The sequence below is a fragment of the Ammospiza caudacuta genome, chromosome 10 (genome assembly GCF_027887145.1).
Source record: "Ammospiza caudacuta isolate bAmmCau1 chromosome 10, bAmmCau1.pri, whole genome shotgun sequence".
NCBI lineage: Eukaryota > Metazoa > Chordata > Aves > Passeriformes > Passerellidae > Ammospiza > Ammospiza caudacuta.
The window spans coordinates 27,142,925-27,169,625 of NC_080602.1; the positions used below are offsets into that span (position 1 = coordinate 27,142,925).

The window sequence follows — 26,701 nt, forward strand, 5'->3', positions numbered from 1 at the left end:
GTCCTCTGGGGAATTGGTTTGTCTTGTTGTGTGGGGAGCAGAGAATTCATCCCCACCACTGAGTTTGGGGTGGGTGTCTCTGGTGTTAAGCTCCCTGCAAATCCAGAATTCTGCTCCCTGCAGCTCTTCCTTGCCACCAGTTTGTTGATTCATTACAAAGCTGTGACTTTATGGTCACCCATCAGAATTATTTTTCTAATATACAAAAAAAAAACCCCAAAAAAAGCCAGAAAACCCCCCACAAAAACAACCCATAAAACACATAACCCCCAAAACAGCAAAAAACAAACAAAAACCCAAAACAACTGACCCCCCCAAAAAAAAGCAAAAAAGCCCCCAGCAAACAAACAAACAACCCAAAAAACCAACCTCCCCCCAAAAAAGCCTAAAAAATAAAACCCCAAACAAAATCCCTAAAAAATAAAACCCCCCATAAACAACTAAAAATCTCAAACAAAAACCCCCACAAAAATAGAGGTCAGACACAAATTTATTTATTTACCTCAAAAAATAAAAACTCTTCCTTTTAACCTCTCTTGAGAGTGGTGGTTTGAGCAGGAGCAGCAAAGTCTGGTGTGCATTATACATGCCTGAAAGTGTGAATTTTCCATTTTTTGTGTAAAGATGAAGTGTTTTCCATAAATTGAACTTCCAGCAAACTCCTGAGGAATCTATATTGCAATGCTGAGGAATCTTGTGAACAACAGGATATTTTAATCCATTTTCTCTTGTTTTCAGGGATATTTCTGGGACCAAATGTGACTTCACAGTACAGGTCCAGCTAAGGTAGGGGTTTTGTTGCCTGTTGGTTTTTAGGCTTTATCAGCAGGTCCTGCCCAGCAGGTTGGGAATACCTGGATGGAAAAGAGTTGATTTCCCTCATCCTGGCTTATTTTCTTGCCAGTGAATCCTTCCTGTAATTCCACCTTGGTCATTCCATGTCCTGGGGCTGGAAAATCCATGAGGAGGGAGGGTTGTTTTTCTTAGCATGGGCATTCCAAGATCTGCTTCTTTAGGCACTTTGGGAGTCACCAGCCTGGTGAATTTGGGGGTTTTTAATAATCATAAATGGATTAAATCCTCTGTCTCAGCCTGGTGGGGTGGGATGGACCAAGGATGAGGAGAGAATGAACAAACCCCTCTTGGATGGTTCATGGGCAGGGATGGGGCAGGTCCCTGGAAGAACCCAGGGCAGCTGAGAGGTTCTGCTGCTCCTTGGAATGCTCATTGTCCTGCTGGCAGCAGGAAGGGTGGGTCCTGCTGGGATCCAGCAGCAAAAACACCTCTTTGAACTGGAAAGAAAGAAATCCAACAGCAGCAACTGCCTGGAACTGCAGCTGGGACAGGGGAAATGTCATTTGTGACACCTTGGTCTTGTGTGGAGAGGTCAGGCTGGAGAAGAGGCAGAGAAGGAATTGGGGGTGGGATGAGTCAGGCTGAGGAATTCAAGGAATCTCAGAGGAACCTCCAGGCTGCTGAAGCTCTGTGGTTTTGGGGGGTTTTCCTGCTCTGTGACTTCATTGCAGGGCTGTGTTGAGGAAGATCTGTCATGGTTTCAGAGCTCAGTGGAAAAAACAGTTCCTTCTGGGGAGAGATGATCTTTAAATCACTGTAAAAGTGAAAGATGATGGCTCTTTGCTTTTAGGTTTTGTTTATCAGAAACCAGTTGTCCACAAGAAGATCACTTCCCACCCAATCTGTGTGTGAAAGTCAATGGGAAACCATGCAGCCTTCCAGTAAGTAAAATCTCCTTTTAGTACTCATTTTGGGATGCATTATTAGGAGTTACCTGCCTGAAAATGTATCGCAATCTTTGTTTTCACATTCTGGAGCATTGGAATGAACAGAAAAGATGGAGTAATTTGTTTTAGCCAGTAGATGCAGAAGTTCATATGGAAGTTAAAAACCCCTTTTCAAAATCATAAATTTAGTAATACTAAAATGAGCCGAGAAAAAAGGATTGAATTTTAGAAACTCTGGTCCAGAGTTCAGGGGTTTCTGTTTAGTTTTGCTGGGACAGGAGAGGTGGCAAAGTTCCCTTTAATTTTCTGTGGGCAGGGTTAGGATTTTGAATTTCCGTCAGGAAAAAGAGCTTCTAAAATGCTCCATATTTTATTGTCTTATCCTTCTCTCTTTGAATTAAAAACAGAGCCTGGTCCAGGTGTATTGGGAGGGACAGGAGGCAAAAGCCCTGTGGGATTCTTTTTTCTGAGAGCTAAAATTTTGCTTTTCAGGGCTACCTGCCACCAACCAAAAACGGTGTTGAACCAAAGCGCCCCAGCCGACCAATCAACATTACCTCACTCGTCCGCCTGTCCACCACGGTCCCCAACACCATTGTCGTGTCCTGGACTGCAGAGATTGGCAGGGTGAGTGCCTCTGGGGTCTCTCCTGTCTGCCTGAGAGATAATCCTGGGCAGAAAATCCCTCCTGGGCTGGCCACGGGTGTCCTTGTCTGTGATGGTGTTCACAGGGGTCCAAGGATGAGGGAAGAGATGAGGATCTGACTCCATGTTTCAGAAGGCTGATTTATTATTTTATGGTATATATTATATTAAAACTATGCTAAAAGAATAGATTTCATCAGAAACCTAGCTAAGAATAGAAGAAGAAGGAATGATAACAGCAGCTTGTGTCTCGGACAGAGAGTCCGAGCCAGCTGACTGTGATTGGCCATTAATTAGAAACAACCACCTGAGACTAATCACAGATGCACCTGTTGCATCCACAGCAGCAGATAACCATTGTTTACATTTTATTTCTGAAGCCTCTCAGCTTATCAGGAGAAAAGATCCTAAAGAAAGGATTTTTCAGAAAATATCATAGCTACAGTTGTCCAGCTGGAATTCTGTGCTGCTGGGATGTGCTCCCTCAGATCCCTCCCTCACCTTGGGGTGGGATCTTTCCCTCCTCATCTTTGTGACTCAGGGAGGGCCAGATAAAGAGATCAAGGCATCCTCTAAGCCTTTTGTTTGTTGATTTGGCCAAACTTCAGACTTTGAAGCTCTTCCTGACTGCGGGGACTTGACAAAGCTTGGCTTGGACTTGCAAGGAGCGGGTGCCATTGAGCCCAGAGTGGCCTTTGGGGCTGTGAGTGTGGACACAGTACAGCCCAGCTAATTCCATTGAACTTTTTTGCATTTCTCCCAGCTACTCTCCTTATCCTTTACATTTAAAACCTCATTTTTAATCATTTTTGTGTCTGTGGGGAGGAGGTTACAACCAGTGTCAGAAAATCGCTGATGTTCCACCGGGCTAATGAAATCTGGAACATGCTGCAAAAAGTGACTCCAGTAAATCACCCATGAATTACTGAGCTGCTTTCAGTGCTGGCACCAAAGCTGCTGGGTGGGCATTCCAGAGGCACCGTGTGCTGCTGCCACTGCCCCCATCCTGTTTTTAGAAGTGCCCAGAATTGTCCTGAGGTGAAACTTTGGCCAAGAATTTGTCAGCGTGCAAAGCCCAGCGTGGAAAAATGCTTACACTCCAGTCAGGGACAATGGACAGCTCTGAAACACCAGGGTGGGATTTCGGGCTGGATTTCTTGTGGAGCAGAAAACAATCTCCATTCAGATGATGGCTGAGTGATTCTGGTCCAAAAAATCCTCTTTTATCTAATGAGATATCTAATGCAGGTATCAGAAGGAAGCAGTTCCACATCAGCCTGCTTGGGTTTGCATGCTGAGCTGCAGGTGGGTGGGTCCCAGATGCTGCTCTGAGGGATTCACAATTCAGGATTTAGGACAAGAAGTGCCCCAAGTTTGAGTCAATCCCTTGGGAACTGGCTGGTTCTCAGGTTTCACGGATTAATCAGTTATAAAGAACATTTTGGGGAACTTCTGGCATAAATAAGCACTAGATCCAGAGGTGTAGGACAGGGTTGGAGCAGCCTGGGACAGGGAAGGTGTTCCTGCCCGTGGCAGGGGTGGAATGGGATGGGATTTAAGATCCTTTCCAACCCAAACTGTCCTGGAATTCTATAAAAAACTACTTCCTAAACGGATTCCTTAAGACACAATCCTTCCTGAATAGATTCTTTAAGACACAACCCTTCCTAATTTGATTCTTTAACACAATCCTTCATAAATTGATTCTTTAAGACACAACCTTTCCTAATTTGATTCTTTGAGACTTTGACAGTGAAATGTGAAGAATTATTTTATATTTGGCTGTGTAGCACAAAATCTGAGTTCCCCTCTCCCCTTTCCCTCAAGAGTCAGTTCTGGTCCCAACTGTGCTCCTTACCTTTGCTGGAGCCCTCAGTGTGATTTTTACACAATCTGTTTCAAGAGCCTTCTGTACAAGATGCCTTGGGCAAGTTCCTGCCTTTGTAGATTCAAGCTGTCGGTAAATAATTTCACAACGTTAATTAGCATTTTTCTAACTCCTCTCCTAATTGAGGCATTAAACAAACAAGTTAAGGCAGTAGTGGTTTTTAACGATGTGAGAAGCGTTCATTGTGAGAATAAAATATTTAAAATGTGGTGTTTCTGATGCTGCTCCAATTGGTGTGATTTTGTGGTGAGATATATCACTGAGAGCCTGCCTTCAGATCCTAAATAAAGGATGGGGGATGTCACAATTGCATGGATTTTTTTTAAAGTGGAAATGTGTGGCACTTGTTGAGGGAAGCCTTTTATTTTTCAATTTAAATTGTATGAATGCAACTCCAAGTTTAGCCAATGTTCAAATCAAAAAATAATTGATGTACCCTAATGTGAGAACACGGATTTGGTCCTTTCCGTTCTGGGAGATGAGAGGTGTTGCTGCTGAGTCACATTTTTAGAAAGACATTTATAACCTGATTTTTCTGGAGATTATAAGAAAAATGAGAGCTTCAGAAATCCCAGGAATTTGGGCTCCATGGCAGGAGGAGTTCATTCCATGAGGGAAGGTTCACCTGAGTTGGGTTCTGCCTCTGAGCTGCTTTGGTGATGAAATTCACATTTCAGAGACAATTGAGTGCAGGAAGAGAAGAAAAAGATGGCAATGCTTCCAGATATTGCAGGTAATGCATCTTGGGAAGAGGCATCACTGCTCCTTTTCCTATTTTGAAAACAAAATAGGCTTTTATTGAAAAAAAAGAAAAACTTCTGATCATATTTGACCTGACAGCTTTACTTAAATGCACTGACACAAGTGCAGTGCTGAATATTATCAATATAAAATTAAATATACTGACACCAGTGCAGTCCTGGACATTGTCCATATAAAATGAAATATAAAGACACAAGTGTAATGCTGAACATTATCCATGTAAATTCCAGTGTACTGATACAAGTGTACTGAATATTATCAATATAAAATTGAAGCAGCTCTCCTCCATGGTGCCCTGCAATCCCATAACAAACTGTTACTTGCTGCAGACAGGGATTTTCTCTGATGTTTTTGGGGTTTTCCCTGATGTTTTTGGGGTTTTCTCTGCTATTTTGTGGTGTTTTCCAGAACTATTCCATGGCAGTGTGCCTGGTGAAGCAGCTCTCCTCCACAGTGACCTGCAATGACATAACAAAATGTTATGTGCTGCAGACAGGGTTTTCCCTGATATTTTTGGGGGTTTTGCTGATTTTTTTTGCGGATTTTGCGGATGTTTTTGGTATTTTCTTGGCTGTTTTTGAGTTTTCTCGCACATTTTGTGCTGTTTTCCAGAAATATTCATGGCAGTGTACCTGGTGAAGCAGCTCTCCTCCATGCAATGCCATAACAAACTGTTATGTACTACAGACAGGGATTTCTCTGTTTTTGGTATTTTCTCTGATGTTTTTGGGTTTTCCCTGATGGTTTGTGTGTTTTCCAGAACTATTCCATGGCAGTGTACCTGGTGAAGCAGCTCTCCTCCACAGTGCTCCTGCAGCGGTTGCGGGCCAAGGGAATCCGGAACCCGGATCACTCCAGAGCACTGAGTATGTGTCTGCTGGCCTTCTGTAAAAAAAGAAAAAAAAATCACTTTTGTGAGGGGGGATTTGGAATTGGGGCTGTGCTAACCAAGCTTTGGACTTCCTACAGCCCTCTGGGCTTTGGGAATGTGATAGTGGTGTTCTTTGTGTTCAGCTCCAATTCAAAGACTCAGAGCCTTTGTTTGCACTAGGAGCCAGTCCAGGAACCCTGTTGACACTGTGAGGGGAAAAATGCAAGAGAATCTCTTTCAGCTCAGCCATCCTGGCTTTGTTTGTGCAGAATGGCACAACTGTGCTCTGCAGTCAAGTGGGCATTCAGTACCTCGGGAGGAGGAATTGGTGGAAGTTTGTGACATAAAATCAGCACAAACTGCTGCGCGTTTGGTTTTCAGGGAGAGGGGGAAAATCCCAGCCCCTGATAGTGGTGTTACTCTTTAATTAATGCTCACATCAGGTTTTGTACTTTCTCCAGAGGGGAAAAATTAGTGCAGCAGTAAAAAATGGTGCAGAATGGTATAAATGTGTTTTACAGTGAAGGGGGCTGAAGGCCTGGGCCTGGGCAGGAGCAGCTCCACCAAGCATTTTGTGTTCCCAAAGTTGTGGGGTGAGCCTGGGAAAGTGCCCAGCACAGAGCCCGTCCTCACTCCAGAGTGAATTTGCTGCCTTTCTGGCTCCTCTGACAAGAAATTGGTGTAAATTTGTGGCATAAAAACATAAAAACTGCTGTGGGTTTGGTTTGCAGGGAGGGGGGAAAATCCCAACACCTGATAGTGGTGTTACTCTTTAATTAATGCTCACATCAGGGCTTGTACCTTCTACAGAAGGGAAGAAATTAGTGCAGCTCTAAAAAATGGTGCAGAATGGCACAAGTTTGACAATGTTTTACAGTGAAGGGGGCTGAAGGCCTGGGCCTGGGCCTGGGCAGGAGCAGCTCCACCGAGCATTTTGTGTTCCCAAAGTTGTGGGGTGAGCCCAGAGATAGTGCCCAGCACAGAGCTCCTCCTCACTCCAGAGTGAATTTGCTGCCTTTTTGTTTCCTCTGACAACAAATTGGTGCAAGTGTGTGGCATAAAAACAGTAAAAACTGCTGTGGGTTTGGTTTTTGGGAAGAGCAGGAAACACCTGATCCATATAAAATTACTCTTTAATTAATGCTCACATCAGGTGTTGTACCTTCTCCAGAGGGGAAGATGTGAGTCCAACACTAAATGATAATGCTGGGCATTAATTTGTCCTAATGCAGTTTGATGATTTATGCACAAAATGCACAAAAATCTGCAAAGGTCCAGTTGGCAGCTGCTCTGCAGGGTGAGGATGAAGGTGTAGGTCCAGTCCTTAGCACAGGAATGAAATGACTCTGAGTTGTTCATTTTACCAATGGCTGCTAATGAAACAGGCCTTGTAAATAAAAATAGAGGATGAAAAGCTCCAGGAATTAAAGACTTCAGTGTTTCACTGCAGTTATTTAAATCTCAGATTTTGTCAGGGTGCTGCTGACTGCCTATTGCTCAATTTGCTTTTCAGTTTGAAATCACTTGATGAGGATTTGGGGGGTTATAGCGGTGCCTGTCCATGTGAGAGTTGTTAACAAGTTTAGCTTGGAGTTGGAAATGAAATTGATGTGATATTAAATATTAAATAATGGTCAGGTACAAAGCTGCATGCAAAGGAGTTAAGACATCTCTGGATAAACAAATATTAGGGGTCTTGAATTCAAAGTTTACTCTGCCATTTCATATTTATTTTATTTCTTTATCATCCAATTCATGTTTGAATTAACATAAAATAAACTTTTTCTTCTTTCAAATACCAGTTAAAGAAAAGCTAACTGCTGATCCAGACAGTGAAATAGCAACAACCAGTCTAAGAGTGTCTCTGCTTTGTCCAGTAAGTTGATTTTTTATTCCCTCAAAAGTGATTCTGATGGAAATGTGGCTGTTGTGGTGGAAATTACCTCGTGTTTACCTGGTGTAACTTTGTGGGGACAGAGAGCAGCTGAAATTCTCTATCTCTGCTGGAAAGCTTCTGAAATGCCCCTGGGAAAATGAATATTCCATTAGCTTGGAAATGTTACTCAAAATATATGTAAGCATACATTTAATGTGTCACTGCATCCTCTGAGAGTGCAGCTTGGGCTTGGATTGATAAAAACTCTGTTGAAAAGGGGGGAATCTGATGTTCAAAGCAGCCAAAGGAGGCAGCACCTCCCAGAATTGTGCAAATGCACACTTGGGTTTAATAATCTGAGTTTAAAGCCAAAGCAGTGTCCTGGAATTGTTCAAACAAAATGTTTATTTTTAATTTTAATTTTAATTTTATTTTCATTTTGGTTTTAATCTTAAATTTTAATTTTAATTTTACTTTTTAATTTTGCCCTCCAAGCTGCTCAGATCTTCCTTGGAATTTGGCATCCAGGATCCAGAGGAGCTGCCCTGAGCCTGGACTTCAGAGCACACTCAAATTCTTGTTCATTTTTCCCCCTGAAAGCACAAAAAAATAAATCCCCAGGCCCTGCAGCAGGACCAAATATTTAACTGGAGAAAAATTCCAAATCCAGGGGTGTACTGGAGGTTCTACAGCTTTGTTTACAAATCCTGAACTCCTGTTTTGTAACAGGGAAATAGAAATGTTTTGTGTGCTCGTAAAAGAAATTAATGCAGTGTTTTTTTGGCTGCCAGCAGGCAGGAGTCAGTCCCAGTGATGGGAATGCAGCTTTTCCACACTTGGGATGCATCCCTGCTTTTTTTTGGTTTTTTTTGTGGCAGAGCTGATCCAGGAGGTTCAGTGCCAAAAATGGGAAAAAAGCACCAACCTGGGAACTCAGAGCGTGGTTAAATCCCATCACAGACAGAGTTTTTTTGCCAAAACTCCGGAAAAAAATCTTTGTGTTCTTTAAATCTGTTTTCTTTTTGCTTAGGGACATCACAGGTAGAGATTTTCTACCAAAACCATGGGAAAAATCTTCCTGGTTTTTAAATTTTGTGGTTTTTTTCCCTCATGAACATTACAGGCAGAGATTTTCTACGAAAACGTTGGGATGATCTTCTTGGTTTTTAATCTGCTTTTTTTCCTCTGAGGAGATGGAGTTTTGTTGTCCTTCATGTCTTTGACCTTCCTTACTTTGCTTTTGAAGCATCCAGGTTTTCCCTCTGATGCTCCTGAGCTGTGCCCAAAAATGAAATGAGCCATTGCCCCAGCAGCTGGGAGATGAGAATGTCTGACAGACACAGAGCAGGGGGGAGTTGGTTTGGGATGAGAATAATTTTTGGGATGGGGATAATGTGATTTTTTGGGATGGGAATGATGTGCTTGGTCATGGATTTGGGGGGAGGAGGTGCCAAACACCTGGCACCAGAGCATCTCCTGTGGGAATTCTGAGCCCCCAGGGAATTCTGTGTCACCTCCCATCACTGGGGACAGGGTGACAGTGACTGAGAGCCAGGGGGAAGGAAAATAAATGAGATTTCAGTTCAAGGGAATAAAAACAAGCCCTCACCATCAGGCTGGAGGAAGTGGTGGCGTGTGAGAAGAGCCTTTGTTTGTACTGTGGGTTTGGGTTTGGGGATATTCTGGTGCCATCCTGTGGCATCCTCCTTGTACTGCTCAGCATCAGCTGGATTGAGCCACATCCCAAAAATGCCATTCCCAGCCAGAGCTGCTCAGGTGCAGCCTTGTGGGTGTTTTACTCCAATAAACACAACTTCACACTCCTCAGTGGGAACAAATCTCCTGATTTAGAAGGTTCAGGTTTAGATTTCATATTTTTCAGGTTCTGTGCTGCTTTAGTGGGTGGGTCTGGGCTTCACACGAGGGCATGGTGAGCTCTGTGCACAGAGCAGGGACACAAAACAATTCGTGCTCCAGCTGGGCACCAAGCACAAATGACCCAAATCTCAGCCCAGGAGCACAAACCCCGTGGGCTGCAGAGAGAAAAACAAGCAGGGTGGGACTGCCTGGGCTCAGGCTGGAATGGGACAATGAACTGCAAGGTGCAAATGGAGCAGAGCTGATCCCAGGGACAGAGCCCGTGCCCGGCCGTGCTCTGGGTTTGGGGCCATTTTGGTTCATCTTGGGTGCAGCCCTGGCTGGGCTCTGGTGCTGCCCAAGGTGGATCCATGGAGGAGATGCTGTCAATAAATCCCTGCTTTGTTCTGGAACTCTGCCCAGCCTCTGCCCCAGCTCAGCTCAAGGCATCACTGCATAAATTATTGTTCTGTTAGATTTTCATGTGGTGAAAATCCCATTCAGACCTTGCTGCTCTCACCTTTGGTGTGGTCAGTCCAGGCCCCTCCAATGCTTAAAACAAGAGAAATGATTCAAATAGACAAAAATACATTATAGTAGAGCCATGTAACACAAAGTAGTCAATAAACAACAAAGTTCAAAGAGTTTCTTTTTAGTTGTACCAGGAGGAAGAAATGCGGGAAATAGTAAAGGTAAGATTTTCAGAAAGCTGTAAAAACAAGCCTTAGAAATAGAGCAGAGAAAAAAGAACTAACTAAAGCTGCAAAATCTGAAAGTAGAAAATTTACAATAGTATAGCAACCAAGAACATTTGAGCAACTGCTGGGGTTTTATGAGGAGATTTTTATTTCAGATTAAAGTGAAATTCCTTTCTCTGTCTGCTTTCCTTTCAGTGTAATGATGCTTTCATGATAATGAAGGATAATTCTGGTTTTGGTCCATATAATACATGGAATAATATATAATAATTCTGGTTTTGATCCATCCAGGCCACTGCTATTTACCGGTGCTCAGTGCATTTTGTTACAGGAATATGGCAGGATGTATTCTTCAGCTTACTGGGTCAAATAAAACTCAAAACATGATTTTTATTCACTTTTATGCCCTTTTAAACATACAGGAAGGAGGGAACAGTGCGTGTGACAAAACTCAGATTTCTGAGAGTTCTTTCTGGAATAAAACTCAATCTGACTCTTGTCTCTTTTCAGGCAGGAAAGCCCTGGTGCTTAATTTAACTCCAAGGTAATAAAATCGTGTTTTTTTTCTCTTGCAGCTTGGCAAGATGCGCCTGACCATCCCCTGCAGGGCCCTGACCTGCTCCCACCTGCAGTGCTTTGATGCCACTCTCTACATCCAAATGAACGAGAAAAAACCCACCTGGGTGTGCCCTGTGTGTGACAAGAAAGCTCCCTACGAGCATCTCATCATTGATGGGTGAGTGAAACTGAAATCAGAACCCGAAGGGATGTTCCTGTCTGGAACCAAGGGGATTTCTCTCCTTTTGGAGCTCCCCATGTTGGATTTCCTGCTGCTGGTCAGGAATTCCTGAGCAGCTCCTTCTCAAGGATTCTGCTCCTCCAAACTCAACTTGATAATAGTGAGAGCAATTCTCAGTGAATTCCTGAGCTTTCCTAGGTGCACACAGCACATGTTGTATTTCCTTTTAATGGAGCAGCTGTACAAATCTGGCAGGGCTGATAACAGACAGAGCAAATCAATGCTGCCACCCCTCCGAGTGCCTGCACAATTCCGTGTACAATTTCACACTCGGGGAGTTGCTATCTATAGAAGGTGACACACAGATTGATTCCCTGGCTCTGCCTGCTTGCAAAACACTAAAAAAAATAAATAAATCTCACCTCAGGCTGGGCCTAGGGTGGATTTCTGGGGTTGCATTTTAATTTCTTTAAGAGAGAAATTTTTTCTTTTTTTTTATAAAGGGAGAGAATAGGTTAGAGGTTTCTGAGAATACTCTCAATATAAAACAAAGCCCAAAAATGGATGAAACACATACAGAAAAACCCCAAAAGCAAAGCTGAAAACACCCAGGAAACCCCAAAATCTTAAAAAACCACCTCATCAATGATGAGTCTTTCAGGGAATGTATGTTTTATTTTGCTAAGGAAGGATGAGATCACTCAGAATCCCTTTAGAGCCTTGCAAGAGACACTCAGGCTGATCTGGACTCCTGCATCCCCAGATTTCCAGGGATAAATCTGCCTTGGATCAAAGAGCTGGAGGCTCCTGCTTGAGGTTTCTGCCTAAAACAGCAAAGCCAAAAAGCAGGAATAATGCAAACCCCACTTTCCCTTATTTCTCCTGGTGCTGCCAGGTGCAGATGTTGGGTCTGATCTAACTGGAACATCCTAAAGAGAAAGTTATTTGTGGAAATGCTCCAATCTGGGAAAGAAGGAGCTAATTAAAGCCAAGCTCTAATTAAAGCCAAGGTCTTCCCTGCAGAACCACATGAATGGGCCTGGTCAGAAGCTGGAATTCCCACTGGCACTGATGTGCTGCCAGGATCCTAAAATTTTAGGACATGCCTGTGGGAGAAGAGGCTGCAAATTGAGATTCTCAGGCTCAGCATTTGGCAGGAAGTTTCACAAGGCCTTAAATCCTCAGATTTAAGAGAGGTTTCCTCAGTTAAGTTTTGTCAGGATTTTTTATCAACTCTGGTTCACAGAATTCCTTTGTTTTGGGAAATGGAGAGTTCTGTGTCACGAGCTCTGCAGGATTCCACTCTCAGTGCTTTTAAATAAAAATCTTCATTTTTGCAGGTTTTTATTTTAGGTAATACTCGAATTTTGTCAGTGATTCCTTTTAATCAAGGAAACAGTGAGAGAAGAACAGAACAGTAAAAGCTTCACCACAAATTCAGATTTACTGTGACTAGTAAAGGGAAAAAAAGCTCTTTTTTGGGACTGATATGAAATATTTTTATGGACAGGTTGTTCATGGAAATCCTGAAGTTCTGTACAGATTGTGATGAAATCCAGTTCAAGGAGGATGGGTCCTGGGCTCCCATGAGGTCCAAGAAGGAGGTGCAGGAGGTGACAGCATCCTACAACGGAGTGGATGGTGAGCCATGGCTGGGATCTGAAGGGCACTCTGGCATCCCCTGTGTTCCTTCACCTCCCAAAATGCTCATTTTTAAACATGCATTTATAGTTTTAATCATTTCTGTTCAGCTAATTGGGTCACACCTGTCTGGGGCTGGTGGTGTTTAAAGTTACCAACATTCTGTGATTATTTTTTATTTTAATGTTGAGCTTTTTAACGAGCTGCGGGCATAACTGATTGTTGGTTCTGTGCAGGATGCATCAGCTCCTCCTTGGAGCATCAGGTGTCCTCTCACCAACAATCCAACAAAAACAAGAAGGTGGAAGTGATCGACCTGACCATCGACAGCTCCTCAGACGAGGAGGAGGAGGAGCCCTCGGCCAAGAGGAGCTGTCCCTCCGTATCCCCAGCATCACCCATGAACAACAAGGGGTGAGCACACAGCACTGCAGGGGGAATCAGAGATTCCAGAATAAATCAGCTCTAGAAACTTCTGGGGTTGGGTTAGAGCCTCCTGTGGTAGCTCTGGGTTTGCTCCCAGCACGAGGCCTGGGGTTGGAATCACAGCTTTGAGTGTGGAACACAAGGAAATATTTCAGTTGTGAATTGGTGCAAAGGAAATCAAAATTTAAGTGTGCAACACAAATATTTCTGTTGTGTTTGTGAATTGGTGCAAAGGGAATCAAAGATTTAAATGTGCAACATAAATACTTCAATTTTGTTTATGAAATGGTGTAAAGGGAATCAAAGATTTAAGTGTGGAACACAATGAAATATTTCTGTTGTGTTTGTGAAATTGTGCATAGGGAAATCACAGCTTCGAGTGTGGAGCAGCATGAAATATTTCAGTTGTGTTTGTGGAATGTGCAAGGGGAATCACAGTTTTAAGTGTGCAACATAAATATTTCAATTGTGTTTGTGAAAGGGTGCACAGGGAATCAAAGATTTTAAGTGTGGAACACAATGAAATATTTCTGTTGTGTTTGTGAAATTGTGCATAGGGAAATCACAGCTTTGAGTGTGGAGCACCATTAAATATTTCAGTTGTGTTTGTGAAATATGCAAGGGGAATCACAGTTTTTTAGTGTGCAGCATAATAAAATACTTCAGCTGTTTGTGAATTGGTGCAAATGGAATCTTAACTTTTGAGTGTGCAACACAGAATATTTCAGCTGTATTTGAAAAAAAAAAGTGTAAAATGATGCAAAAGGCACAAAAGTGTGTGGATTATGCAAATCTGGGAATGTTTTTCTCCCACTGGGAAATGTGGAAGCAGCAGCAGGGAGGAGCAGGGCTGTGGGAATAGGGAGTGCCACGAGCGCCTGGGCACACCTGGGCAGCCAGGCTGGAAACAGCTCCTGGTTTGCACAAATCTTGTGGGATGGAAGCCAGGGATCCTGTGGGAAGGGTTCCTGCTGCACAGTGGGGATCACTCAGGGACCCCTCCAGCCCCTCAAGGCCTTTTCCAGCTGGAATCACCTTGGAGGGTGTCAGTGCTGTGGGGTCACACGGATCCCTGTGGAGTTTTGGGTTCAGTATTCCTTCAGGATTGTCTTGTCCTTGTTGAAAACACCTGTAACACATTTCCAGAGATGCCAGCAGCATTTCCAGTTCCTGCTGTTTGGGACTGAACTTTCCTTTCCCAAATTCCAGCTGTGCTGGGCTGAAGGGATGTTCCTGATGGAATTCTGTGAGGAGAAGCTTGGGGAGTGTGTGATGCAGCTTTGGAATGGCTGCACATCCTCCAGGAAATTCAGAATGTGTTTTGAATTTAAGTCCAATTTGAAAATAAGCAAACAAGCATCTCCTGATGGAACAGCAGTAAACTAAGAGTGTATTTTATGCTTTTAACAAGCCTTTTTTTTCCCTTCCAGCATTTTAAATTTACCCCACCAAGCTTCTCCTGTGTCAAGAACCCCAAGCCTTCCTGCTGTGGACACCAGCTACATCAACACATCACTCATCCAGGACTACAGGCATCCATTCCATATGACACCCATGCCTTATGACCTGCAAGGTGAGTTCTGGCTGCTCCTGCACAGCTCTCCAGGCACTCATTTAATTATAAAATAAAAATAATGAGGGTAATATCTCTGGTGGCAAAGAGAATTTGGAGTGTCATCAGTGTTTGGCTGGTTTATTTCAAAATAAGTGGTGACAAAATGGACAGAGGCTGTTTTGAGAAGCTGAATTTTGTTTTTTATCTCTTGACAGGTTTAGATTTCTTCCCTTTCCTGTCAGGTGACAATCAGGTAAGTCAGGGAGAACCAAACCCTGTGGTAAACACTTTTCCTAGCAGGATTTGCTGTGTGGGAAGCAGCAGCAGCATTATCTGAACACAGGTGTGGGATGAGGCACAGCAAAAATAAATATTTGGGCAGTTTTAAAATTTCAAACTCAGCAGCCACTTCATTGTGGAATGCAGGTGCAGCTTGATCCCTTTTCCTCCAAAAAAAGGGAGCTGGGATGTCTCCCTGCACGTTCTGCCCTCCCAGGGAGGGAAATTGCACTAAAATTGCCCTGAAAGCTGAGGGACACTTTGATATCCTCATGGAGAGTAGAGCCTGCACTGGGAATTTGGGTCAGGAAATCTGGCTGAATATCCAGAATCTGAGAATGATCCAAGGAATGCTGCTCTGGTTGTGGAGGAATCTTTGGGAGCAAGGCTGGGACAGCCTGGATGTTCCATCATGGTGGGAAGGATCACTGAGGGCAGGGTTCCTCCTCAGGGAGGTTGTGTTTAAATGGGATTTGTGGCTGCTCAGGCTCCTGCAGCAGAGAGGAGAGCCTGGACAGCCCTGCTCCACCCATGGGACCAGGCTGGCCCTAAATGCAATTCCCAGGATTGTGCCTTGCTGCCAGCAGGGACCAGCACAGCTCCACCTCTCAGCTGGCTCACCCTGACTCCTGGGCCTGGCAGAATGAGTTTGGGGGAATTTCACCCCCAGGGAATTTTTTGAACAACTAAACCAAACAAAAGCCCCAAAAGTGCTGCTGCTTGCCCTTTTTCCTGGTTTGGGCTCTCTGATCCCATTCCTGCTTGACCTTTTTGCTGGTTTGGGTTCTGTGATCCCATTCCTGCTTGCCTTTTTTCCTGGTTTGGGCTCTCTGATCCCATTCCTGCTTGCCCTTTTTGCTGGTTTGGGTTCTGTGATCCCATTCCTGCTTGCCCTTTTTCCTGGTTTGGGCTCTCTGATCCCATTCCTGCTTGCCCTTTTTGCTGGTTTGGGTTCTGTGATCCCATTCTCTCCCTGCTGTTTGTATCCCCAATTCCTTTTGGCTTCAAACCTGGGGGACCACAGAGCTAAAAATCCATTTTATGTCCCACTGCCCGAGCTGCTGTGAAACCCAGAACTGCCAAAACCTCCCCTTGACAAAAACCCCTTTATTTCCTGCTTCAAAACCTGAATTTTAACCCCTTTATCTCCTGCTGCAAAACCCGAATTTTAACCCCTTTATTTCCTGCAAAACCCGAATTTTAACCCCTTTATCTCCTGCTGCAAAATCTGAATTTTAACCCCTTTATTTCCTGCTGCAAAACCCGAATTTTAACCCCTTTACCTCCTGCTGCACAACCCGAATTTTAACCCCTTTACCTCCTGCTGCACAACCCGAATTTTAACCCCTTTATTTCCTGCAAAACCCGAATTTTAACCCCTTTATCTCCTGCTGCAAAACCCGAATTTTAACCCCTTTATTTCCTGCTTCAAAACTCGAATTTTAACCCCTTTATTTCCTGCTGCAAAACCTGAATTTTAACCCCTTTATCTCCTGCTACAAAATCTGAATTTTAACCCCTTTATTTCCTGCTGCAAAACCCGAATTTTAACCCCTTTACCTCCTGCTGCACAACCCGAATTTTAACCCCTTTACCTCCTGCTGCACAACCCGAATTTTAACCCCTTTATTTCCTGCACAACCTGAATTTTAACCCCTTCACCTCCTGCTGCACAACCCGAATTTTAACCCCTTTATTTCCTGCAAAACCCGAATTTTAACCCCTTCACCTCCTGCTGCACAACCCGAATTTTAACCCTTTCCTCCCCGCAGCATTACAACACCTCCCTCCTCGCCGCGGCCGCCGCCGCAGTCTCGGCCTCGGACGATCAGGAACTTTTGCACTCCCGCTTTTTCCCCTACACCTCGTCCCAGATGTTCCTGGATCAGCTGAACGCCGGGGGCAGCAGCTCCCTGCCCGCCACCAACGGCAGCAGCAGCGGCAGCAACAGCAGCCTGGTCTCCTCCAACAGCCTGCGGGACAACCACGGGCACCCCGTGGCCAGCAGGAGCAGCACGGACACGGCCTCAATCTTTGGTATCATACCAGATATTATCTCCTTGGACTGATTCATTTCTATTTTTTTTTTTTGGGGGGGGTGGGGTGGGTTTTGGGTGGGTTTGGGGACAGAGGAAATCTTCGTGCTCGGTTTTCCTTTCTGTTCTGGAAAAAAAACAAAACAAAACAAAAAAAAACCCAAAAAAAAGTTAAGACAAGGTGGGTTTTTTTTTCCTTTTTTTAAAAAAGGGGAAAAAAAAAATTTATGTGTACAGAGAACAAAAAAAAAAGTCTATTTTCAGTTTTACTTTTGTATATAAACCTAAGATGGCCTCGCTGGTAAAAATAAGAAAAAAAAGACAAAAGAGAAAAAAAAAATTAAGAAAAACAAGGAGCTTCAGTTCATTTTTATGGATGCTGAAGATTTTACACCTGTGCATTTGTCATGTGAGTTTCTTTCCTTTTCTTTTTCCCCCCTATAGTTTGGACACCAATGGCATTATTTTCTCCACAGTTACAGAAACATGAGAGGAGCTGAGCTTCTAAAGTTCAAGCTTGGGGAGAGGGCTTTTTCTCCTCTTGGAGAATTTCCCTTGGCTGGTGGAATCTAATTCCCCCATCCCATATTTAGTGCAGATTTTATAATTCTGGCAGCAGAGCACACCCTGCTCTGTCTGCAGCCCAAAGCCTTTCAGGAGTGGGGTTGGTTTTTTTGGGATTTTTTTTTTTGCATTTCTGGTTCTGTGTGCCCTCTACCCAGGCAAATTCTCCTTTTGAATTCCATGCTTTAGTCAGGAACGTTGCAGATTCATCCAGGGAATGACACAAAGCTGACTAGGAGGTTTAGGTTGGATATCAGGGAAAATTCCACCTCCAGAGGGTGTGGAGCAGTGCCCAGGCTCCCAGGGAATGCTGACATTCCCCAGGCTGCCAGAGCTCCAGGAATGCTGGGACAGAGCTCCCAGGGATGCTCAGGCTGGGATTGTGAGATGCCCTGTGCAAGGACTTTGATATCCTCATGGGTCCCTCCCAGCTCAGAATATTCCACAGTTTTGGGATTCAGTTACTCCTGAGGGCCTGACTCCATCAGATCCCAGCTGAGGAATGGCCTGTGGGACAAAATGTTCCATTTCTATGGAGTGGAGCCCCAAATCAACATCAGATCCCAGCTGAGGAGTGACTTGTTGAGGAATTCATTGGGAAATGAATTTGATTTGGTCAAGCTGTTCCATTTTTATGGAGTGGAGCCCCAAATCATCAAATCCCAGCTGAGGAATGACCTGTGGAACAAAGTGTTCCATTTTTGTGGAGTGGAGCCCCAAATCAACATCAAAATCCAGCTGAGGAAAGACTTGTTGAGGAATTCATTGAGAAATGAATTTGTTTTGGCCAAGATGTTCCATTTTTACGGGGCGAAACCCCAGACCAAAGCCTCACTTGGGGCTGGAGGGTTTTGTTCCTCAGAGCTTCAGTCCTGCTGAGCTAAGTTCAGCTCTTCCCTGAGCGTGTGTTGGTGTCACCTGGTGGAGCTGCTGTGTTCAGACTCAGCCTGAGCCCCCCTGCAGCTGGGCAGTGCAGGTTTCAGTGCATTTTTCTGTGCAGGTTTCAGTGCATTTTTCAGTGCAGGTTTCAGTGCTGCAGCTGTGCCCAGCACACCCTGCATGCTCAGAGCTCAGTGCTCCCCCCGGATATTCCCTGCTCAGTGCCAGCCTGACCCCCAAACCCACCAGCAAAACCCAGACTGTTCCTCCCCACCCTGCTCCTTTAGGGGTAGTGGCTTCCAAATTTCACTTTTCCCTCAGAGTTCTTTGGATTCTCCGGATTTTTTCAGCCGTTTTTAATTCCTGGTTTCTTTTCTCATTGTTCTTAAGTTGTGCATGACATAGGAAATTTTTTTTTTCTTTTGGGTCATTTGGGCTGATCTGTTCTTCTTAAGGAGTGGAATGTGTAAATAGCTGGAATGCAGATTTTTTTCAGGAGATTCTTTAAAGTCAGAGAAAGGGGGAGGGAAGGAAGTGATTCTCTTGTGTCCCAAAGTCCATGTCAGAGAGAGTAAATATTTCCTCTGGTGTGAAAAATATTTTTATAACTGGTTGAAAGTGCAGGTATTGAGTTTATCAGGAAAAAGAGAGTTAAGGAATACTAAAATTAGCAGATTCTTGTCTGAATTTTTTCATGTCCAAAAAAACTGTTGATTGCAAATAGTCGCTTCAAGCATTGACAAGGGCCACCTTTTGCCTATGAAGTCGTCTCTAAAAAACGTAAATATAAATCTTGCATTGATTAAAAAAAGGAAAAAAAAAACAGGAAAAAGTTTTTAAAAAACCAAGAAAAAAAGAAAAAAATCTTTAATCCAAGTAGCATTAGGTATTGCTGTCTGATCAGTCGTATGGTTATTTGAAAGGTTCACATGATGTGGCATCAAAAATTGTTTTTAGTGTTTTTACAGCATCCCTCTGCCACTAAATAGTTGACTTGAATTTTGGAAAAAGGAAACTGTTGGTGTTTATATGTATATGTGTGTGTATATATGTATTTATAGATCCGTGTGTGTGAGTTCCAGGTGAGTTCAATAGTTTTTTCCCATGCATGTGTATTTCATACATATCTGGCTGATATATTCTATTTCACCATACACCGATTTTATAATTTATTAAATGTCAGTTAAAAAAAGAAAAAAAAAAGAAATAAAAGGATAGAAAATGGGAAAGACTTATTTTTGAAACAGTCTGATTTTGAAGTGATTCAACCTCTGCTAGGAATATCTCTTATCCGGTTTAGGAGGAGATTTTTCATGGGTAAGCTGGAGGATTTTTCTGGAATTGGGGCTGAGTTTGCCTGGAGCCTGCGTGTCCCAGCTCCTGGAGCATCCAGCAGGAATTTGGGATTGCTCACAGCTCCTTTCCCACTTTTCCATGGAGTCTGTGGAGGGCGACCCCAAGAGCAGCGGGATCAAACCCCCATTAATGCCATGGGAAATGGAACTTGGCAGTGTTGGTATGCTGGGATTTGGCACTTTGGGAACGGCAGCTTGGACAGGAGCATTCCCCCTTCCCTGTGATCCTGCTGTGGGGAAGGAAGGCTCCAGGCTCAGGGCTGCCATCTGTGACCTGTGCCCTGCCAGGAGGGACAGGGGCCCTGCAGGATCCATGGCCTGGGATCATTCCTGTTCCACACTCAGCATTCCTGAGGCTGGGATTCCGCTGTGCCTGCAAGCACACGTGAGCCTTGTGGTACAATCTCAGTCTGCTTCTCCCCATTCCCTGCCAGAGTCATTCCCAAATCCCCAAACATCTAAACTTCCAAATTCCCGAACTTCAAAACTTCCAGACTCCAGCTCTGTGGTCTCCAGCCCTGCAGGGGTGGCCTGGGCTGTGCTCCTGCTGTGATCCCTGGAATTGCAGGTGGGATTGTCCTCGGGGTGTGCCACATGGGCTGGGGTGTGCACAGCCATGGCTGGGGGGTTTCACACATCTGGGGTGTGCAGATGTGCCTGGGATGTGCACATCTGTCTGGGGGATGTGCACACGTGTGTGGGATGTAACGCGTGTCTGTGGGATGTGCACACATCTGGGATGTGTCCGTGTGTTTGGGATGTGCACAGATGTGTGTGGGGGCTCACATGTGTCTGATCACACACATCTGGGATGTGCACACGTGTGTGTGGGATGTGCAGCCATCTGTGGGACATGCACACACCTGTGTGGGGTGTGTGAGGGACATTCACACATCTCTGGGACATCCACACGTTTGGGGTGTGCATATGTGTGTCACACACACACACTCAGGTTTGGGGTGTGCACACAGGTGTCTGAGACACTCACACCTGGAATGGGCACACATGTCAGACATGCACACACACACATTTGGAGTGTGCACACACATGTCACACTCTTGTGTCACGCTCTCACACTCACACCTGGGATGTGCACACACGTCCCTGTCCCATCCTTTGGCAGCTGGAAATTCCCCCTGAGCCATCCCAGAGCCCCTCCAGAGGGATGGAGCAGCAATTCCCCTTCCTCTCCCTGGAGGATTCCACAGCTGGGATGGTCCAAGAGTTCCTGGGATTCTCCAGGAGCTGCAGGGCCCAGGAGTGTGAGGAGAAACGTGGTGGAAATTCATTCTTTGTTGCAATTGAGCATTTCAGGGTTTGAAGTTCATTTTAGTGGGAAAAATTTTGGTTTAGCAGTGTGATTTTAGTTTATTTTATTTTTTTAAACAGAACTTAGATTTCTAACAAGGGAAGACCACTGGTGGTCCCCAAAAGTGCTGCTGTTCATGAATTAACAAAAGGGAAAAAGTGTAAATAAGGACAATATGAAAATGACCATGAATTCCATGAATGGAAAGCTCTCATCCATTGCCTTAAACCTTTTCTCTTCGTTTTCCTTAGGGCATGCCAAACCAATCCATGGATTTACAAATGTACAGTAGCCCAATGTCAGTTTGTATAAAAGTACCGAGTGAAAATATTTATTATATGCATTGGAAAAAAAGAAAAAAAAAAACAAACCAACCCCTGGTTTACCTTTTGAATGTTCCCTGTTCCTGTAGAAATCCTTCAACGTAATAAAAAGCATTCGGTTATTCTGTGTTTCCTGAGGGGGGAAAAGTGGGAACAGAGGGTTTTCCTGAGTGGGGTTTAATCAACCTGGAAAATAAGGATCAGAGGGGGCTTCATCTGTCTGGAGATGGGGAGGTTTTCCTGGTGTGGAAAAAGGGAATTTTCCTGAGGAGGTTTTTCTTGGTGTGGAAAAAGGGAATTTTCCTGGGGAGTTTTTCCTGGTATGAAAAAGGGGAATTTTCCTGGCCCTGCTTTTCCTTTTTCCCTGCTTTTTCTTTGTGGAGACACCAAACACCTGCTGGGCTGTGCAGACTCTTGGAGAACCAGGAGACCTCGACCATGAGTTCCTTCTGCCACATCCCCAACACTTAAATGCTTTTTAAAATGATTTTTTTTTTTTTACAGCTTGACACGTGTTGTCACACTCAGTTTATTTCAATAACAGTTATTATTGCTATAATAACAGATATATATAATAATATTATTTCTTGTTTTTCCAGGAATCAGGGGGGAACCTGTGGAAATGTCAGCACTAAATGAAGGCAAAATCAGGTTTTGAAAGGCAACTGATGGTTCCCGAGTCTGACTAAAAGTGGGAAAAATAGAAATAGAAACCCTGCAGGTGCTGCTCTTAGCAAAGCCCACTCTGGGTTTCAGTAGTCGACCGAGGGAAGGCAAATGTGGCGCACAAATTCCTCGTATTTGATGGTTCCATTTGGCCCCACTTTGGCTTCTTTCAGCAGGTCATCCACTGAAAAATGGGAAAATATCACTGGGATGCGATATTTGGAGGTGTTGGGGTGTTCAGAAGGAAAGCAGCACTGCAGGGTTTGGGGTTTGGGGGTTTTGTTGGCAATCACCTCTGGGATCAGGTGAGAGTTTCACACCGGCACCAATCAGCACCTGGATTTTAATTGCATGTAAAATTCTCTGCAGCAGGAATATACATCTTTTTGAGTTCCACAGGGGGGAAAAAACCCCACAAATTTAGTCCAGATGGGCTTTTGGGTTTATTGTCCCCCTCGGAGCCAAATTTCTGACAAACTGGAGGGATTTGGGATTTTTGCCTGTTTTTACTTTGGTGTCTCCTGCTGGCACAGGCCCGTCCTCATCCCAGAGGCTGCTGCAGAGGAGGAAGAGGAAAAAAGAGAAGAGAGAAAAGAAAGAGGGAGAAGATGAAGGAAAAGGGAGAGGAGAGGAGAGGAGAGGAGAGGAGAGGAGAGGAGAGGAGAGGAGAGGAGAGGAGAGGAGAGGAGAGGAGAGGAGAGGAGAGGAGAGGAGAGGAGAGGAGAGGAGAGGAGAGGAGAGGAGAGGAGAGGAGAGGAGAGGAGAGGAGAGGAGAGGAGAGGAGAGGAAAGGAAAGGAAAGGAAAGGAGGAAAGGAAAGGAAAGGAAAGGAAAGGAAAGGAAAGGAAAGGAAAGGAAAGGAAAGGAAAAAGGAAAGGAGAAGGAAAAAGGAAAGGAGAAGGAAAAGGGGAAAGGAAAGGAAAGGAAAGGGAAAAGGGGAAAGGGGAAGGAGGAATTTGGTCCCCGAGGGAATTGCAGGTACCTTCCTCCTCGGAGAGCTTCTCCCCCAGCCGGGTGAGCTTGGCGCGCAGCTCGGGCACGGCGATCACTCCTCGCTTCTGCCGGTCAATCATGGCCAGGGCTCTCAGGATCTCCTCCTCGGGCTCCTCCTGCTTCATCTGCCTGTACATGATGTTCAGGAAGGTAGAGAAGTCCAGCTCTGCGTTCCTGTCTGGGAGAGGAAGGGCAGATCCTCTGGGAATGGCTCCGTTTGGGGGCTGGATCCAGGGCTAAACATCCCCCTCATCTTCTACCAGTTCCCTTTCCCGGGGTTTCCTTTCCCGGGGTTTCCTTTCCCTGATCTGGATCAGGGCACGTCACAACTTTCCCCTAAAACAGAATCCCTAAAAAATGGGATTTTTTTTCTCCTAAAATCCCATTTATAACTGTTCAATTTGTGCTCTGAACTCAAATCCTGAATTTTTAATCCCCCCACACACCTGATCTCACAATTCCTTGGGTTTTGTGCTTTGTTTTTCCCACAGATCTTCAGCTGAACATCCTTCTGTGCTCTTCCACCTCTGCTGGTTGGCCTGGACAGTCTCCCCCCCCCACTCCAAATCCATATTAAATGTTTGTCTCCTGCTTTTTTAGGGATTTTAATGGCGCTGTTTTGATTTGTGGGCTGGATTTAACACATCACAACAGCTTTCTGGAGACTGCTCTGGGTGGATGCTCCCTCCTGGAATATCCCAGCTCCAGGAAAAGGGGATTTTTGCACGTTTAATCCCCGTTGTGGTGGCTGTGCGGGTGGCTCACCGATCCTGTGCAGGTGCAGGTGTCTCTGCACCTCTCCGGGCGTGGGGCTGGCTCCCAGGCACCGCATCACTGCCAGCAGGTCCGACGCTTTGATCTTCCCTTTTTGTTTCTTGTCGTACAGGGAAAAACATTCCTTGAACTCTAATTAAGAACCAAAGCTGGGTCAGCCGCAGGATCCCATTGAGGCCGGGCCGGGCCGGGCAGGATTCCAGCCGGGATCCGGTGTCGGCCCCGCGGTGTCGCCTTTCCAGCGGCGCGATGGGCACGGGGCGCAACCAGGGGGAACGACGGGCAATTCAAACCCCGAGCGGCGCTAACTGGGGCCCTCGGGCTGAGGAAGCGCCGATGGGAGGGGAAAAGGGCTGGGAAAGGGCAGGGTTTTGGTTAAAAGTGATTTTTCTGCATTGGTGGGTGAGAGGGACGGAGGAGGCTGAAGGAGGGAGGGGGAGGATGATGGAGGAAGAGAAGGAAAAAAGAGGAGAGGAGGAAGAAGAAAAAGAGGAAGGAAAGAAAGTAGAGGGAAAAGAGGAAGGAGGGGAAGAAGGAAACGAAAGAAGAAGCAAACTGAAGAAGGAAAAGGAAGGAGGAGAGGAGAGGAGAGGAGAGGAGAGGAGAGGAGAGGAGAGGAGAGGAGAGGAGAGGAGAGGAGAGGAGAGGAGAGGAGAGGAGAGGAGAGGAGAGGAGAGGAGAGGAGAGGAGAGGAGAGGAGAGGAGAGGAGAGGAGAGGAGAGGAGAGGAGAGGAGAGGAGAGGAGAGGAGAGGAGAGGAGAGGAGAGGAGAGGAGAGGATGATGGAGAGGAGGATGCTGGAGGATGTTGGTGGCGGAATATTTTGGAGATGGAATACTTTGGAGGTGGAAGCTGCCGAGTTCTCCCCCCTCTCCTGCAGCTCCGCCCGGCTGCAGCTGACCCAGATCCGGCCGGGTTCTCTCCCGGCTCCCTCCGGCTGCAGAAACCCAGCCTGGGCTGGTGCCACCCCCGTCCTTGTCCCCTCTGTCCCCAGCCCTCGCTGCTGCCCCGGGGATGCTCCGGGGCCGCCCGTGGGCGCCGTGGCCTCCCCTGGCCCGGCCGCCTCCTCCGCTCGCCGATCCCTCGGCGGAGCTGATCAGATTTGCAATAATACTCCCATTAATACTCTCATTAATGCTCTCATTAATACCCTTATTTCAGCTTCCTTCGGCCGTTCCCGGGGCAATCCCAGCCCCGGGCGCGGTTCCGCTTTCCCAGTGGGAATTTGGATCCCCTGCGCCGCCTCCTTCCTCCTCCTCCTCCTCTTCTTCCTCCTCCTCCTCCTCTTCTTCCTCCTCCTCGCGAGCCCCAGGACGGGACTGAACCCCGGAATTCCCGGGTGTTTTCCTGGGAATGGGCACCGGGCGCTCCCCTCCCGGCTGCTCCTGCCCTGCAGAATTTCCCTGGAATTTGGGAGATTTCCCTGTTTTCCCAGGCAGCCGATCCGGGACTGAGGGACAGCGAGCCCCGACCGAGACACTTTGGGGGAAAAACGTCATTTTTATATAAATCTAAATTGAATCTCGCTAATTAACGCCCGAAGGGGAACAAACTCATACCTACCATTAATTTGATCCTGGGACAGAAACTTTGCCTGGAGCAGGAACGGAGAGGAAAAAAAACAAAAAAAAAAAACAAAAACAAAAACAAAAAGAGCAGCTTTAAAATGAGATTTGGGGAGCGCAGAGGGGCCCGGCGGGGCCCGCCCGCGTCACTCACCATGGTTTTGGGGCCAATTCCTGGGATTTGGGGTCCCGGCGGGAGCGGAGGCGGCTGCGGCCACTTTTCTGCTTTATTCGGGGCCAAAGTGCGGCCGGGCGGGCGGAGGCTGTAATAAATACCCGCTGCCATGGCTACGGGGCTGAGCCTGCTCCGCTCTGCTCCTGTTCCTGCTCCTGCCGGGAAAAAACATTTCCCAGCCGCTTTGGGATGGGGATTTGCGGCTCTCTGGGGCCCCAAAACCGCGGGTTTGATCATCCCAAAGAAGCGCACCTGGCACTGAGCTTGGCTGCTGGGAGAGGAGGAGGATGTAAAAATCTAAAAATTCCAAAATAAAAACTATTCCAAAATCCAAAATTGCCAAATTAAAAAAAAACTAATCCAAAAATTAAAAAAAAAAAAACTCCAAAATTCAAAAGAATTTAAAAAAAATTTCTAAAATTACAAAATAAAAAATGCAAAAAAATCCAAAATGAAGATATTCCAAAATCCCAAAAATTATTCCCAAATAAGAAAATCCAAAAATTCAAAAAATCCAAAATTAAAAAAAAAATTAAAAAATCCCAAAATTCCAAAATAGAAAAATCCAAAAATTCCAAAATTCCCAAATAAAAAAATCCAAAAATTCAAAAAATCCAAAAATTCCAAAACGCGAAGAAATTCCAAAATTAAAAAAAAAAAATTTCAAAGTTCCGAAATAAATTTAAAAAATCCAAAAATTCCTAAATTTAAAAAAAAAAAAAAATCAGAAAATTCCAAAACCCAAAAGGGAAGGGCTAAGGGCTTGGAGAAGGCTGACGGGGATTTCTGGATCTGCAGGAGGGTTTGTAGGGAAGGGGTCTGGTTTTATCCCAAATTTCACCCGCAGATTTCCTCCTCCCAGCCCTGGAGCTGGAGCTGCATCCCCGGGGCCGCTGGAGCTGCTCAGCCCTGGCTCCCCTTTCGGGCTGGTTTGGGGGAATTCTGAGGAATTCTAACCCCCTGAGTGAGAGCTGAAGGTGCTGGGGCAGAGATCCTAGGAGTTCCCCCCTTCCCGATAGATTTTGGGGCTGTTTGTGGGGAATTTCCCCTTCTGTGTGAGCTGAAGGTGCTGGGGCAGAGATCCC

General features: G+C 45.4%; 2 protein-coding genes across 2 annotated transcripts in view; one reads left to right on the top strand and one right to left on the bottom strand.

Moving 5' to 3' along the window:
- Window positions 1-20,283, top strand: part of PIAS1 (protein inhibitor of activated STAT 1) — a 56,108-nt gene extending 35,825 nt beyond the window's left edge. Inside the window, exons 4-14 of the mRNA XM_058811788.1 lie at window positions 739-786; window positions 1,646-1,736; window positions 2,235-2,369; window positions 5,798-5,903; window positions 7,711-7,784; window positions 10,915-11,075; window positions 12,589-12,719; window positions 12,956-13,133; window positions 14,576-14,718; window positions 14,916-14,953; window positions 16,752-20,283. Of these exons, the coding sequence (XP_058667771.1) occupies window positions 739-786; window positions 1,646-1,736; window positions 2,235-2,369; window positions 5,798-5,903; window positions 7,711-7,784; window positions 10,915-11,075; window positions 12,589-12,719; window positions 12,956-13,133; window positions 14,576-14,718; window positions 14,916-14,953; window positions 16,752-17,048 (1,402 nt within the window). The 3' untranslated portion in view covers window positions 17,049-20,283. The remainder of the gene's footprint in view (window positions 1-738; window positions 787-1,645; window positions 1,737-2,234; window positions 2,370-5,797; window positions 5,904-7,710; window positions 7,785-10,914; window positions 11,076-12,588; window positions 12,720-12,955; window positions 13,134-14,575; window positions 14,719-14,915; window positions 14,954-16,751) is intronic.
- Window positions 20,284-21,660: 1,377 nt separating this feature from the next.
- Window positions 21,661-25,668, bottom strand: CALML4 (calmodulin like 4). The gene is made up of 5 exons (XM_058811621.1): window positions 25,596-25,668; window positions 25,440-25,470; window positions 23,869-24,009; window positions 23,093-23,281; window positions 21,661-22,295 (listed from the first exon to the last, which is right to left on the bottom strand). The coding sequence occupies exons 1-5, from the start codon at window positions 25,596-25,598 to the stop codon at window positions 22,198-22,200; spliced, it is 462 nt and encodes a 153-aa protein (XP_058667604.1). The 5' UTR covers window positions 25,599-25,668; the 3' UTR covers window positions 21,661-22,197.
- Window positions 25,669-26,701: the final 1,033 nt, after the last annotated feature.